Raw genomic sequence first — 15,914 nt, 5'->3', positions numbered from 1 at the left:
ATGCCGCCCTGGTATCGGTACTATAATATGCCGCCCTGGTATCGGTACTGTCAATATGTGTATCGACCCGCCCACCCCTTACTTGAAAACACAAAGCAATGACGCAGCAGGTGACTCAAGACGAGGCTTTTTAACAACAATAATAGCACAAAACAAATGGCGACAAAGAAGTAATGAAATATACACTTTATACTCACCGTAATGGACTTTTTAAACGACGTTTGGCTGCTGTCAAACCACATTTTGACGTCATCTCTGCGCCAAAAAAGGACGCGTAGCTCCACTTTGTTTGGCTAGTTGGGAGTTTTTGCGTCAAGTACGCAAGACGTCGCGGGGATTTGGCGACACTCTGCGGTAGGAAGCTTGGACTGGCAGTTGAATTAAGTTAAATGGAATCCGAAAATAAAAGTCAAACACATCGTAATGCTGTACGATGCTGTTATCCATGAACCCGTTTAGCTTGTAGCCCGTTAGCTAATAGGCTAAAGCTAACATGTTGTTATGATAAACTATCCGATGTCTTGTGCTCATGTAGCATGTACAAAATAGTTTATAAAACCTTAATGTGTTTTTTTTACCTATTCCAATAGACTGACATTTAGCGTTGACCCTGAAGGAAGTCAAAGGTGAAGCCACTAACTAATCAAGCCAAAAAAGTCGAGCCCAGATATGATCGATGAGTGGCGGTTGACAGGAGAGGGCCTTTAAGAATGTGTTGCTTCCATTTTAATCCACTTTAGTAACCTAATTATTATTTCACCTCACAAAAGGTGTTGCTTCCATTTTAGTCCACTTTGGTAACCTAAATATTAATATTTCGCCTAAAAGATATTGTTAATCATTTTTAAGTTAATTTACATTAGTAAATTAATTAGCATTCATTAAATTACATGTGTTAATGTAATTCATGTAACTTTGTTACTTTTTATGTGCTACTGTATCTTTAAAAATTACTCGAAAATGTCTTTAAAACAATTCTAATTTTTGAGAGATTTGTTTACATTTATAATACTTTTAATTACACTGAGTTTCATTGCTACGTATCCTTAAAAATGCCTCAAAAATGTTTTATATAATTGTACAAATTGAGGCATTTATTTAAATTGAGGATACATTGAATTACATTCAATTTCATTGCTATATATATCCTTAAAAATACCTTAAAAAAATATTAAATAATAATACAAATTGATACATCTATTTCAGTTGAGGTTTCATTTAATCACGTTCCATCTCATTGGTAATATTTTTTTCTTGGACTATAAAAAAAAAATAAAAATAGAAAAACAATTCATGTGATATTCAAATGACCTTTCTAACACAAATACATTTAGAAAGTTTTTTAAAAAAATATTTTAGATATTAAAAAAGAATCTAACTTGTCCCCTTTAAAATGTTATTAATAAAAAATAAGTATTAAATAAAACATTATATAGTAGGTTTTTTGCTACCACAGTAGTACAAATACATTTGAACTGATGTCAGTGAACCCATTCCATTAATTTCATTTAATTTTTTTCACATTTAGGGTTTTTTTGCCTTAATTTCTCAGTGAGTATTGCAGTAATATTAATAATAAAATGACATCAGAGGCAGGAAGGTGTACAGTTTGATCCAAATTTGCATTGTGGCCTTGGTGGAGGATTTGTGTGTCTTCTATCTGATGAAAGGATCTGAGACTCTTTTTTTTTTTTTTAAGAATCAATCTAACGTCCACGCTTGTTTTTTCTGCTTCAGCTGACATGCAAGTATGGGAATTGGCGTTTTTGCTGCTCCTTGTGGGTCAAAGTTTGGCGCTGAAGGAGGATGAAGAGGACACAGGTGAGAGCAGGTGTCGACAAGCTCACGTGCTAATGAGAGTTTAAACGTAGCAAAAAAAATGTGCTTGCTTTGCTGATGGCTCTGTCGACGCCTTCCAGGCAGTCTGAATTTATGTTGTCAAATGACGTGGCTCTGCAGTGGTGGAAGACATCGGCGTCCATCAGCTGGAGCGGTTGGTGGAGCTGCTAACGTCCCCCGAGTGCGAGGAACTCTTGGTCGCCCTCTCCAATCCGGAGAAAAACATCTTTCAGCACGTCGAACGCCTCTCGGAGAAAAACAATGAGCTCCTTGTCAAGCATCGCATCACGAGAGACACCGCCTCGCTCGAAGGTCGGCAACTGGTCTGTTCATGCATCTCATCTTTGACCTTTGACAGTGGAACAAAGCCTGGTTTAGTTGGAGGCTGAATTTGGAAGAAAAATAAATCACAGTGGAAACTCTGTAATGGTATCGGCTTGACCAGTTTGAGGCAATTTGGAAACTCATTTTCTCAGAGTAAGCATTGGAAATGTTAATAGAATCTGTTCCAGGGTCAAACTGTCGCCATCATGCAACATTTTTATGAACATTTCAAAATTCATGACTGTCCTACAAGTGTAAAAAGAAGTTAGTCACAGTTCATACTTAAATGTAATGTGATTTGCACGCAGGTGTGCCTCAGCTTCGACATTTGTAGGCTTCAGTGATGAAAAGAGTCGCGTTGCAGATGTGCCTCACGTGTCTCAATTTTTTAATATTTCAAGTGTAAAAAGAAGTTAAGCAGTGGTAATAGTCAAACAAATCCAAAAGACCTGATCAGTAATACTTTGCCACTTTGCACTTCAAATTTCGCAGCTTCACTTCAAAAATATTTTCATTAATAAATCATGCTGTTTTATGGTGGTTGTCCCTATGGCCTATTATTAGTGAAAAAATGCATATTTAAGCAAATTTGACATATTTGGTACCTAAATGAAGCATTAAACATAAACATAAAAATGGCTAAATGAGCTAAAATACAAATATTAGGCATTCAAAAGACGCATTGAAAGACGTGATGACAAGTAGTATTCTACACTAGTTGTCAGTAATGCTACTGTAATGTTGGGTGAGACACACGAGCACCAGACTTGATTGCTGGAAGAACAGGCTTTTGGCAGGTTTCAGTGATCTCACAACAGGCACAATAGATTCAAGAGAGTTTTATTGTCATGTGCATGGTAAAACAGCAGTTATACTATGCAATGAAAATCTTATTCCATTCATTCTCCCAAGAAAAGAAAGAAAACACAAGAATAAGAACATAAGAAACATAAACATATATACCAATAAATTAAGCAACAACAACAGAAGAGACATTAATACAGATAAATAATACAAATTAATAAATAAATAAAGTACAATGAGTGTGTGCGTGTGTTGCGTGCGGCGTGTGTGAGTGCTTCGTTAAGAAGCCTGATGGCCTGTGGGTAAAAGCTGTTTGCCAGCCTTGTGGTCCTGGACTTCAAACTCCTGTAGCGTCTGCCTGACGGTAGGAGTGTGAATAATGAGTGTTGTGGATGTGTGCTGTCCTTGATGAGGTTGTGTGTTCTGCGTAGGACTCTAGTTTTATAAATGTCTTGCAGTGAGGGGAGGGCTGCCCCAACAATGTTCTGTGAGGTCTGTGAGGTCACCCGCTGGAGTGCCTTCCTATCACGTGTTGTACAGTTACCGTACCAAACAGTGATGGAGGCGGTAAGGATACTTTCCATAGTGCATCTGTAGAAGCAACTGAGGATTTTGGTGGACATGCCAAATTTCCTCAGTCTTCTCAGGAAGTACAGTCTCCTTTGGGACTTCTTCATAATTTGTTGGGTGTTGTGAGACCAGGTGAGGTCCTCGCTGATGTGTGTGCCAAGGAACTTGAAGGTTTTCACCCTCTCCACCTCAGTCTCATCAATAAACAGGGCTTTATGCGGCTCCTTTTCCCTTGTTCTTGGGTCGATGATCATCTCTTTAGTCTTATCTGTCTTATCAATAGTCCCTAAAACAGGCTCACGCCAAGCTAAAACTCAATTCTGTACCCCCACGTCACTTCTTGTCCGCCCCCCACTCAGCCCCGCAGAACCCAAACACATTAATAGCAACACACACAAGCTTATTTTCTCTTAATTACTGTATGTCTACTAATATTGGGTAAAAGAATTGTAAAGGTGACTATAGGGGTGTTATTTCATGTCTAGAATGTTCTAAATGTATTTAGAAGGCCGTAAACAGGTTTTCTATGCTGTAACTATGAAAATATTCCATTTATAAATAAGGAATCCTACTTTGCGAAAATTCGCTCATTGTAGTTGGGTGTGGAACCGATTAGCCACTTTGTGTTTTGTGTTCTACCAGACAGTGAAGCTAAGTGCCGGGCGGATTTGACAGCCTGGCTGGAGAAGTACGGTCCGCAGACGTACTACGACCGCCTCCTTCGGGCCTTGCATCACATCGGCAGAGCAGACATCGCCCTCGGTAAGCTACAACAACTTGGAAACAACTAGTTGTTTTTTTCAATCTACGGTAGCATTTTAATTACAGTATATCTTGTCAAAAGGCAATACTAAAGAAAGTAAAATTGGACGTACATTAGAGTAGTCAGTGTACAGCTGGTATAGCAGTATAGATGTACTATCCACTAAAAACTGAGTCAACACACAGCCATTATTGTATAAATAGCTAGCAACAGTGAATGAGAAGTGGTGGTGGTAGCGTCACGATCTGGGGCTGCACGAGTGCTGCCGTGACTGGGGGGAGCCGCTGTTCATTGAGGGGGAAACGTGAATTCTAACAAAAGAGAGTAGCAAGGTTGTTGGTGTCTTGCCTACAGTCAGGTTGCAGGAGCTGCACGAGTGTTGCCGGGACTGGGGGAGCTACGGTTCACTGAGGGGGGAAAAATGAATTCTAACACAAGAAGTAGCAGGATAATTCTGTCTTGCGTACAGTCAGCCTACGTGGGCTGCACGAGTGCTGCCGCGTCTGAGGGAGCCCTGGTTTAATTAAGGAGGAAACATTAATTCCAACACGAGAGTAGCACCATAATTGTGTCTTGCCTACAGTCAGGTTGCAGAAGCTGCACAAGTGTTTCCAGGACTGGGGGAGCCGTGGTTCACTGAGGGGGAAAACATGAATTCCAGCACAAGAGAGTAGCAAGATAGTTGTGTCTGGCCGACATTCAGCCTTTGGGCCCCGCACAAGTGCTGCCGGGACTGGGGAGGCTGCCTTTCATTAAGGGGAGAGGTGAGTACATGTTGAAGCTGAAACTGGGCCGCATGTCAGTTTTTCAACATAAGGAGTCCAAACACTCCACAAGATGAGAAGTGTGTTGCTGAGAAAGGTGAGGTAACGGAGTGGACTGAGTGGAGTGGAGTATGTCTATGTAGTATGTCCAGCAGCTCCACCGGTGATGTCATCATGGAGGAGTGCAATAGGATTCTGGTAACAGCCTGTGCAGATCTGCTCAGTTCCATGCCCAAGAGGATTAAGTCCGTGTGAGATGACAATGGTGTTCACATTAAATGTTCCATACAAAATTTGGACATGTTCACTGGGTCACTTTCCCCCCCACAGCGAACCACAGCTCTTTGCAGTGACGGTGGCACTTGTACAGCCCCACTACCACCACCATGTCAGGACTCTAGACATGACCAAATTTTGTCGCCATTGAAAATTAAGTCGTCAGAATACTTGTATATGGACAAAGTGTGTTTGATGTCCCTATCAAGAAGACAATGCATGATATGCTGCGTGCTGTTATGTCTCATTGAACTGAAGAAGAAAAAAGGGAGGGGATCATGCTCTGCTTCAATGTCACAGAACACATTGGAATTCATCTTTCTTCTCAATGAACCGCAGCCCCCCAGTGCTGGCAGCACCCGTGCAGCCCCACAGACCGTGACGCTACCACCGCCATGCTTGACTGTAGATATCTAGCTACCCACTACTATAATGCTATACAAGCTGGACACTGACTACTCTATAAAGTACACCCAAGTTTACATTTACTTCTATAGTGTAGTTGCAAGGTAATTGTGTCTTGCCTACAGTACAGCATGGTCGTGGTAGTAGCTTCATAGTCTGCAAGGGCATGAGTGCTGCTGGCACTGTGGTTCATTAAGAGGAAACATGAATTCAAACATGTTGTACGTGTTCATAGTAAGGTGTATTTACTTGTGTTGCCAGATATTTACACTATAATGGCTGTGTTAGCTCATTTCCAGTGGATAATAAATCTGTTCTTCTATTCAAGCTGATCACTCAAAAGTCCAATGTATTTGCCTCTTGCCAAGTTATACCATCATAAAAACTGCCAATGTGGCCCAGTTTCTGCTCCACAATGTCACAATACACGATGGAATTGAACTTCCCCCTCAGTGAACCGCAGCACTCGTGCATCCCCGCAGACAATGACACTACCACCACCATGCTTGACTGTAGATGAGACACAATTATCTCGCTGCTCACTTGTGTTGCCAGCTAATTAAGACAATAATGGCTGCGTATGGACTCACTTTCAGTGGATAGTAAATCTACGGTACGTCTGTGCAAGATTCCAACAAAAAATAGCCTATTAATTTGAGTGCAGTGGTGGCCAAAGACCGGCCTGGGGGTCATTTGTGGTTCGTGGTTGTTTTTTATTGGGCCAAAATGCATCCTGTGCAATCCAACATCAGTTTGAACTTCTGATGTCATTTTGGCAACAGCTATGAAAGGAATTTCCTCCCCAGTTCCACCAATGTTTGGTTGCTCTCGGGTAGGTGCCATAAACCCATTGCCTTTGGCGCTCCGCCTTCCGTTATCCACGAGGGCTTTGCCTTCACCACGTTTGATAATTTCCTTTTTAAATTGATTGTATGAGGGGCCGACTGATGTAATAGTGCTTCAAATAAAAAAGCTGCGTTTGTTTGTACCACACAGCACTCTTGACAACAAACCTCAGGAGAGGGCATTCGCAGCACGTCCCTCCGCAACAAAGCGTAATCTGGGTTGTACTTATTTATTTTAAAAAGCGCTTTATGCCGGTCAAGAATGCCTCCTTGAAGACGTTAAACGGCGGCGTGTAATTGCGTCTTTGCTCTGTCTTTGGTTTGTAATTGGAGCTTCAAAAGAGGCTGATTTTTCCCCAGTTTCTGGCACGCGTCTCCCGTCCGACATGTGCAGACGGGAAGGTGTAAATGATCTGACAGAGATGACACCAGCCGCCAAGGAAACCATCTGCTCCTTTCATCAGCTTGGGTGGGAGGGGGGGTGACGAGGCGAGACACGAAGGGGGGCGATGGCCTCTTCGATTAAAAAAAAAAAAACCCACTGGATGCACAATACACCAATTATGAAAGATCCGCTGCATGTACAATTAGCTAGAAAATAACACTTTTTGGAACTTGAACTGAGTCGTTTCCCCACAGAGGTGGGCAAGAACATCAACCAGGACAAAATCTTGAACCTGGAGCGCTATGTTGAAGGCTATCACCAGTTTGCCAGCTCTCTAAAGTCCCAAGAGGTGCAAAAACCTCAAAAAGGCCAGAAGAGAAAGAAGAAAAGAGGTGAGCCATATTGCAGTGCCCCACCAGGTGGCAATGTGTTGGAAAAAAATAGCTAGCCTTTCTGATATGATACAGTATATACTGTATAACAGTGATTCGACTGCTAAATCGATGAGTGGAAGGGGTGAATAAAGTACAAGAAAAACGGAAAACAACATTATTAATTGATCATTTAGCGATTTTGGTTTATATTTTGGCATTCGATTAATCATTTTTTGATTTAAAAATGGAAATATCCTCTGATTTCAGCCTGTGTATGTTGATACATTTCCTTACTCATCCATGAAAGCAGACCTATGATCTCTGTGTTTTAGGCAAAGCAACATATTCACACACATCAGCTTTGACTTTAGAAAGCAGCTATCAACATTTTTGCTTCTTTTCTGATATGCTGCGGAGCAAAACCTCAAAGTGTTTGTGTTTGCTACATATTGATTTGGTCCGTCTAGGGCAGGGGTGTCCAAATGCAAACCCGGGGCCATTTGCGGCCCACGGTAGTTTTTTTATTGGCCCCCGGCATATTCGAAAAATATAATTTAACAAGAAAACTTTAACAAAAAAACTGACAGCAGCAAAAATAATTTTACACAAAGTTAAAATATTAAGAGAAAAACGTCCTAATATTATGAGGAGTTATGCGTTTTTATAACCCCGAACACCTGATCCCAACAACTTATTTATTTACATATCTTTAACCTTTTTTGTGTGTGAGAGGCAAAAAGAGGTGATGATGCAACTCTCCAGTAATGCATTTCATTTTCAATTTCAAGTGCATTTGATAAAAACCTCGACAGGGATCATGTAGATGGAAAAATCACATGTGACAGGAATGATGAAGTGAGAGAGCGTAGAGTGTAGCGTGCAGAAGCTTACACATTGTCTGGAAATTTTAACACATGCACGCGCACACGTGCTCAGATAGTTCATTTCCAAATGTGAAAATTGTAAATAGTTCATGGTGTTATATTTGTAAATAAATGTTATTTTGATAAAGGTAAAGCAAGCCCTTTTTTGTGTTGTTTATGTTGTGGTACAGTTGTTTAGATATTTGAGCTGTCACAAAAGCAAAAAATATTTGTGTCGAGTTTTGCTTAAAATGTATCTTTTCACAAAAAGCTGGTTTTCTCCCTTTTCTAGTCGGGAGCTGATATTTTCCTGAAACGTACCTATGTTCTACTGCTCATTACTAAAGAACAGAAAAAGGTAGAAACAAACTTTTTTTTCCTGATGAAAGATGGGAGTCTAATGTTTCTTTTGGTAGGTTCCATGTTTATATAGCAGCCATAGAACACAATATTCTGTGTGCCTCGAAAGATCAGTCAAAATGGTCTAAAATGGCCGCTACTGAAGGGGTTGTCTTTTGAGAAATGAGTGGGATCGAATGAGTTAATAATTTAACTATAGTCTCATAAAATTACATCTGTTTTTGCCATTTCAGCTGTTTTTTTATTTCCAACTGTTTCAACTCTTTTCTTGTAAATTTTCGTGTTGTAATTTGGACTTTTTGTCCACAATATTTTGACTTTATTCTTATAACATTGTAAATTTCTCTGCAACATAATTTTCCAAAAACGTAAACTTTACATTCCTTTGTTTTTCTTTTTTTAATATTTCAACTGCTAAAATGACGCCATTTTTCATCATATTACAACATTATTTTCTTGGTAGATTCCAACTTTTTTCTCTTAATATGTTGACTTGATTCTTGTAAAATTACTGCAAATGTTTCAATTTTTTTTTTTAAGTTTTTTGCTCAATAATATATTTAGAATGTGCCATGGCGGATAAAAAAAACAGGCTGCACTTTGGAGTGTTACAAATACATTTTTTTAAGCCTTTTATGAGTGCATCCATTATTTGCGTTTTTTCCCCCCTCATGGGGAGGGGGATCTGGGATCGTAACCCCCGTAAATGGCAGGGATCTGCTGTACCTCCTAGCACATTAGTAAGAAAGAAGTATAGTTTTCCCGCTAAGTGTTTGGTTCTTCCTCTTTCACGCGCTTTCAAAGTACAGTGATCCTTGCACTGGGCTGCTCATAAAAAGCTTATAAAATTGGCTTTAATTTGTTGCATTGTGGTGTAAAATTGCCTAATGGGAGTAGGGCGCATCCAAGCGTGCAGGCGTTGATGCTCTGAAGTGACACCAGTGGTGGTTATCCCCCTTGGATGAATGACAAATGGCAGAATGTTTCACTCAACTCCAAATCCTATTAAGTGTTTAGATGAGATGCCTGATTAGATTTGGTGGCTGTGGGCAGCCTCCCAACTCATTACTTCACTCACACGGCAGGATTCCCCAGGACGGCCCCAAATTAAAGAATGCCATCATCACCTGTCCATTAGAAGCTATTTTTAACAAGCTTGTCTAAAAATGCACCTTCCGTGCACCCTATTGTGTGTGTGTGTGTGTGTGTGTGTGTGTGTGTGTGTGTGTGTGTGTGTGTGTGTGTGTGTGTTAGCGTCCGACTTGACATGGCACGACCTGGACCTCATCGTGCTGCAGCCCCCCGTCCCCGCCTACACTAAGGGCCCCTTGGACGTGGCTCTCCCTCTGCTGTACGGCATCCTGCTGGGCTTCGGGGGCACCTTGCTGGCCGCTGTCTCCACCCTCTTGGCCATCTTGCGCATCACGAATTGGAACCGGACCGTCCGTCAACCCAGGGTGGTCTGCTACCCCAGCTGGGAGGTCCTGGTGGAAAACTAGTCCTAAGAGGAAGTAAGAGCACTGACGTAGTTACTGTATCTCAGCAGTGTTTTTCCCTCAAAATGGGTTGGTGACTTTGTGGGGGTGGCAGATGCACTGGAACCAGGCCTTGGCACCAAAGGTTGTTCCGGTGTTACTGCGATGGCGATGACGGCAACACGCCCATCTGGCATGGAAGGGCAACTAATTATGCAGCCTGCTTGCCGCTTCGCCTGCACATCGCTACAAAGGTCCTCAAATACAACAACAACCTTTACGCCACAGCTGGTTAGTGCGGCTCATTCTAAAAATACAATTTAACAAGACAAAAATGGGAAAACGGGAAAATCTGCTTAATTTTCCAAGAATAAAGTCAAACTATTTTGCGAAATATGAGAATTTCATAATTTTGCGAAAATAACGCTGTAACATCCATCCATCCATTTTCTATACCGCTTCTCCTCATTAGGGTCGCGGGGCACGCTGGAGCCTGTCCCAGCTGACTTTGGGCGACAGCCAATGGCAATTTAGAGTCACCAATTAACCTAACATGCATGTTTCTTGTTTTTGTTGGAGGAAACCGGAGTACCCGGAGAGGGGAGGATTCTGCCCAAGGGAGAATCGAACCCAGGTCTTCCCGATCTCCAGACTGTTACTGTGTTGGCCAACATGCTAACCACTCGACCATCGTGCGGCCAAATAACATCATTTTAGTAGCATAAAATGGAAGTATTCCAAAAAAATAATAATTTTTTGAAAGTTGGGGAAAACTTATATTATTATGGGAGTAAAGTCAAAATTTATAAGAAGAAAGTTGAAATTGTTGAAAAATGAAAAAAAACAGCAGAAATGGAGAAAACAGTCGTAATTTTACAATAACGTCAAAAAAGGGAAAAATGCATAGAAAAAATGTATTTAAGGAGAAAAAGTTATAATGTTACGAAAAAGTGTAATATGAGGAAACATAATATCATTTTAGTAGCGTAGAGTTGAAATAGTCAAGAAAAAATAACTTTTTTAAAGTTGTAATATTGTGCAAAAACAAGCAAAACAAAATAAAGTTGGAAAATTAGGTCGGAGAAATTGTGAAAATATGGGAATAAAGGCAAGAAAATGTACAAGAAGAAAGAAAAAACAACAGCAGAAATGGGGAAGTCAGCCGTAATTTTACGAGAATTAAGTCAAAATATTAAGAGAAAAAAGTTGACATTTTATGAGAATAAACTTGTAATATTATGAGGAAAATGAATGTCATTTTAGTAGCATAGAGTTGAAATAGTAAAGAAAAAATCCATTTAAAAAAATATTGTCACAGGGTGAAAAACATCGAAAACTAATTTTTGTAAAATTAGTTTGAGGAAAAAAGTTATATTATGGGAATAAATATTACAAGAAGAAAATTGACAAGAAGAAAGTTTAATTAGTTGGAAAATTAAAAAAAAACAGCAGAAATGGATAAAAACTCGTAATTTTACGAGAATAAAGATGAACATTAGAAGATTAAAAGATGAAGTATTAAAATATAACGTAATATTATGAGAGTAAATAACATCAAGCATGGAGTTGAAATATTAAAGAAAAATCAATTTTATTATTATTATCTTAATTTTAAAAAGTTGTAATACTGTGCAAAACAAAATAAAGTTGTCATTTTGGGAAAAGTTGTAATAGTATCGGAATAAAGTCATAATATTACGATAAAAAAGTTGTATTCTAACAATTTTATGAGAATAAACTTGTAATATTATGAGGAAAAATAATGTCATTTTAGCATAGCATAGAGATGAAAAATCGGCAGTAATTTTACAAGAATAAAGTCAAAATATCAAGAGAAAATGTGTAATTTAATGAGAAAAAGTCATAATTTTATGAAAATAATTTAGTATGAATAACGTCATTTTACTAGCATAAGGTTGAAATATTCAAGAAAAATGTTGCTACTTTAAAAGTCATTATATGGGGGAAAAAGTTATAATATTCTGGCAATATAGTCCAAATCAATAAAAGAAAATTTAAATAGTTGGAAAATTAAAAACAACAGCAGAAATGAAGAAAAGAGCCTTCATTTTGTGAGAATAAAGTCCAAAATATGAAGAGAAAAATTTTACAAAAATTACGCAATATTATGAGGGAAAATAACATTTTAGTAGCATAGAATTGAAATATTAAAGAAAAAATAAATCATTTTTTATAAGTTGTAATATTGTGGAAAAACAAGTAAAACAAAACAATGTCATTTTTGGAAAATTAGGTTGCGGAGAAAGTTATAGTATTACAGGAATAAAGTGACAATATTGTGGGAATAAAGTCAGAATATTACGAGAAGAAAGTTTACAAGAAGAAAGAAAAAAACAACAGCAGAAATGTAGAAAACAGCCGTAATTTTACGAGAAGAAAGTCAAATTATTAAGAGGAAAAAAGTCGTATTCTAATCGCGAAAAAAAAGGCCGCAATTTTACGAAACTAAACTTGTATGATGAGGAAAAATAATGTCATTTTAGCATAGCATAGAGTTGAAAAATTGACAGTAATTTTACAAGAATAAAGTCAAAAATACTGAGAGAAAAAAGTTGTAATTTAACAATAAAAAGTCCTAATTTTACGAAAATAACGCCAAGGCCTGGAACTTGACCTTGTCTCCTTTTATCAGCATTGTCATGGCTTCTTATTTCGAACATCATGTGTCCCACCTTAAGTTGTCTTTACTGGGTAAAGAAAATGAGAAGTGTTCACCTGCTGCGGGTGGGAATGGGACTCTACGACTCCCAGGTCATCATCACGGTGCTTTGTTTTCTCCTCCAGCCCCCCGGCAGGGATCTGCTGTCGGAAGCATAATGAAAACCAAAAATAGCTGACTTTGGAAATGGGCAAGAACAGCGAGCATTTTCACACACCGGCACGCCGTCACCGTCCTTTCAGCCGCCTCATTAAGGAGGCCGCGCGCCACGAGAGGCGGCCCCATTGTCATGCAAAGACCCAGCAGTCGGCCGTGTCATGCATGAACAGAATAGGAACCTGACACCAGATTGACATTTACATCGCACGCTCCTCAGCCCCTGTCCATTCTCATGTAGAGCACCTTTTTTTCACATTTGTGATTTATTTCTGTGGGGTTATTTAACAGCGGAGATCTGTCTCCTGTCACCTAAGCAGTCAGGTGTTTTGTCTGGACGCGCTCTGCGGCGTCGGCCTCCGAGGGGTGCTTAGCGCCACCGAAAGGCTTTTAATCCCCCCCACAACCACCACCACCACCACCAACCCCTTTCCATTTTCCTTTTCATGCATCAGCAGCGCTTCCCAGCTCAGCCATCACTCCGCCTTAGCTCAATATATAATATAGATCACAGAAAAATAGATCACAACACTTTACCTTTAAAATATCCTCAGTTGCAGCTTTCTCGGTTTTTTCTTTCATGATTTCCTTGATGGGGGGGGGGATCTGAAGCGTATTCAAAAACCAAGCTTGTACAGATAAAGCCACAGTGCCACCCAGTGGTCATAGCAACAAATTCAATAGATTCTGGTATAGAACTTGGAAAGTGTTAATAGTGCAAGTGCAACAAAACACAACGTATTGATCATTTGTCTAAAATGTTCGGAAACGCTCCGTTTAAGAGCTTTATTTATATTCTTTTTATTTAAAAAAACAATAGTTTTAATAATAATTCACACAATAAACGGTATATAAAAATATATATCAGTGCTTTGTGCTGTCTTGTATGGTGTTAGCATGCTAACTGTTAGCATTTGAGCAATCATGTAAAAATGCTATAGCACGTGAACTGTTAGCATGTTAGCATCTGAGCTATTGTACTCCTGTCTAAATGCAAATACACATGGCATGATGTAGTGTTACTATAGAACTGCCTTGGCACTTTCACTATTTTAGTGCTATCTTGCTAGGTGCTAGCATGCTAACTGTTGCCTTGTTAGCATTTTGGCTATTAACTGATGTCAAAACGCAAATACACACGACATAATGTAAGGACACTTTAGAACTGCCTTGGCACTTTCGGTACTTCGTGCTATCTTGTGAGGCGCTAACATGTAAACTGTTAGCATTGTAGCTATTTTAATTATGCCAAAAGGCTTACATTTACATGGGCTGATGTTGGAACCCTACAGAACTGCCTTTACCACTTTCACTGCTTAGTGCTATCTTGCTAGGTGCTAGCAAATTAGCTTTTAGCATTTTAGCTATTTAACTCATGTCAAAATACAAATATAGAGGGCATGATGTAAGGACACTATAGAACTGCCTTGACACTTTCGGTACTTAATGGTATCTTGCAAGGCGATAGTATGCTAACTGTTAGCATGTTAGCTATTTTAATTATGCGAAAATGCTTACATATACAGTATATGGGCTGATGTTGGAACACTACAGAACTGTCTTGGCACTTTCAGTACGTAGTGCTATCTTGCAAGATACTGTTATCATGTTAAATTTCTGTGAATACTACTAGTAGTAGTAGTAGTAGTAGTAGTAGTAGTAGTAGTAGTAGTAGTAGTAGTTGTAGTAGGTCAAATAAACTGCCTTTTTTATGAATATACTTAACGCTGTGCAAGTGTAAATGTTTTCCATTTTGTTTTCTTAAATGTAGTCCCCCAACGACACTATCAACCAATCAACATGAAATCTGGCATCATGACAAGACACACAAATAAAATCTCAAGAACCTAAGCCCTAAAACGAACAGACGTTTAATTCGATGTAGCGGGCTAATGCCTCTTTCTTGGGATTGCACTTTGAAGCGCTCCACCTACAGGATTAATCCGATCTGTACAAAATTTAAACCAAGTACGGTGGACAATTATACAACACTAAATTGCAAACCGTTCCAGACCCCGTCAATAAATGTGGCCGGGGCCGAGTGCTGCAGTTCATGCCAGGTTCCCGTTTTCTTCGTCTACCATATGTTTGTATTGAGACCTGTTAGGCTTTAGCTTATTCTGACTTGTGCGATTTAGCGACTTCTTGTTTTCTCTGCATGTGCTGCTCTTACTTTGAAACTTCCATCCAATGAAGAAACAGGAGTGCAAACAGCAGTTTAATGACTTGATGAGACAATAAGAGCCTACACTCGCACTGCGCAAACTGACTGGACACCGCGTTATCTTTTTTTGTGCTTTTATCCGCTTTGATCATAACATTTTAATTAAGTTGTAACTTCTGTCCATCTATTTTTTAATGTAGATTATTCTGGTATCTGGAAGTGACAGAGCGTGGACGAGTGGAGAAGCTTACGCTTAGTAGGGATATTTTCACGCGTGCACACACATGCACACACATAGTTCAGTTCCAAATGGGAAAATTGTAAATAGTTCATGGTGTTATATTCGTAAATAAATTGTTAGTTTGAAAGCAAAAAGTATTTGTGTCGAAGTGAAAGTTATGCTTGAAATGTATCTTTTCACAAAAAGCTGCTTTTCTCCCATTTTTGGTCGGGAACTGATATTTTCCTGAAATTTACGTACGTTCTACTGCTGATTACTAAAGAACGGAAAAAGGTAGAAACAAACTTTTTTGTTCTGATGAAAGACGGCAGTAGGTTGGTAGGTTCCATGTTTATATAGCAGCCATAGAACACAATATTCTGTGTGCCTTGAAAGATCAGTCCAAATGGTCTAAAATGGCCGCTGCTGAAGGGGTTGTCTTTTGAAAAATGGCTGGGATTGAATGAGTTAAGTTAGTGCCTTTGCCAAACTTAACGTGCATTTTAGTAAACATGAAATAAAATGTAGTGTTTTTGTCAAACAACATACATTTTATCAAACAACTAATAAAATTGGAAACCTTCGACGAACGTAACGGACGTGTTGTAGGAAAACGAACACAACAAACTTACATTTGAGTAAACGCC

At 39.2% G+C, this 15,914-nt stretch overlaps 1 protein-coding gene and 1 long non-coding RNA gene across 5 annotated transcripts in view; one reads left to right on the top strand and one right to left on the bottom strand.

Moving 5' to 3' along the window:
* LOC129191981 (uncharacterized) overlaps nucleotides 1-604 on the bottom strand; it is a 123,602-nt gene extending 122,998 nt beyond the window's left edge. Inside the window, exon 1 of the long non-coding RNA XR_008573301.1 lies at nucleotides 198-604. This is a non-coding gene — a long non-coding RNA (uncharacterized LOC129191981). The remainder of the gene's footprint in view (nucleotides 1-197) is intronic.
* On the top strand, nucleotides 109-14,392 carry LOC129191935 (transmembrane and death domain protein 1-like). 4 transcript variants are annotated; one of them, XM_054795396.1, is made up of 7 exons: nucleotides 109-354; nucleotides 1,738-1,821; nucleotides 1,960-2,151; nucleotides 4,180-4,299; nucleotides 7,230-7,367; nucleotides 9,827-10,083; nucleotides 12,853-14,392. In XM_054795396.1, the coding sequence occupies exons 2-6, from the start codon at nucleotides 1,743-1,745 to the stop codon at nucleotides 10,069-10,071; spliced, it is 774 nt and encodes a 257-aa protein (XP_054651371.1). In that variant the 5' UTR covers nucleotides 109-354; nucleotides 1,738-1,742; the 3' UTR covers nucleotides 10,072-10,083; nucleotides 12,853-14,392. The 4 variants fall into 4 exon arrangements, with proteins under 4 accessions (XP_054651371.1, XP_054651370.1, XP_054651372.1 ...); XM_054795395.1 differs by having other exon boundaries at nucleotides 10,627-14,392; XM_054795397.1 differs by having other exon boundaries at nucleotides 1,738-1,831; nucleotides 10,627-14,392.
* Nucleotides 14,393-15,914: the final 1,522 nt, after the last annotated feature.

The sequence above is a fragment of the Dunckerocampus dactyliophorus genome, chromosome 1 (assembly GCF_027744805.1).
Source record: "Dunckerocampus dactyliophorus isolate RoL2022-P2 chromosome 1, RoL_Ddac_1.1, whole genome shotgun sequence".
Lineage (NCBI taxonomy): Eukaryota > Metazoa > Chordata > Actinopteri > Syngnathiformes > Syngnathidae > Dunckerocampus > Dunckerocampus dactyliophorus.
This window is presented reverse-complemented; position numbering and strand designations above follow the sequence as displayed.

What these genes read in the sequence shown, in the direction of transcription:
- LOC129191935 (XM_054795396.1), top strand. Translation starts at nt 1,743, where the DNA reads ATGCAAGTATGGGAATTGGCGTTTTTGCTGCTCCTTGTGGGTCAAAGT. An exon ending in GGAGGATGAAGAGGACACAG is followed by an intron (nt 1,822 to 1,959) that starts GTGAGAGCAGGT and finishes GTGGCTCTGCAG; the next exon opens with TGGTGGAAGACATCGGCGTC. An exon ending in GAAGAGAAAGAAGAAAAGAG is followed by an intron (nt 7,368 to 9,826) that starts GTGAGCCATATT and finishes TGTGTGTGTTAG; the next exon opens with CGTCCGACTTGACATGGCAC.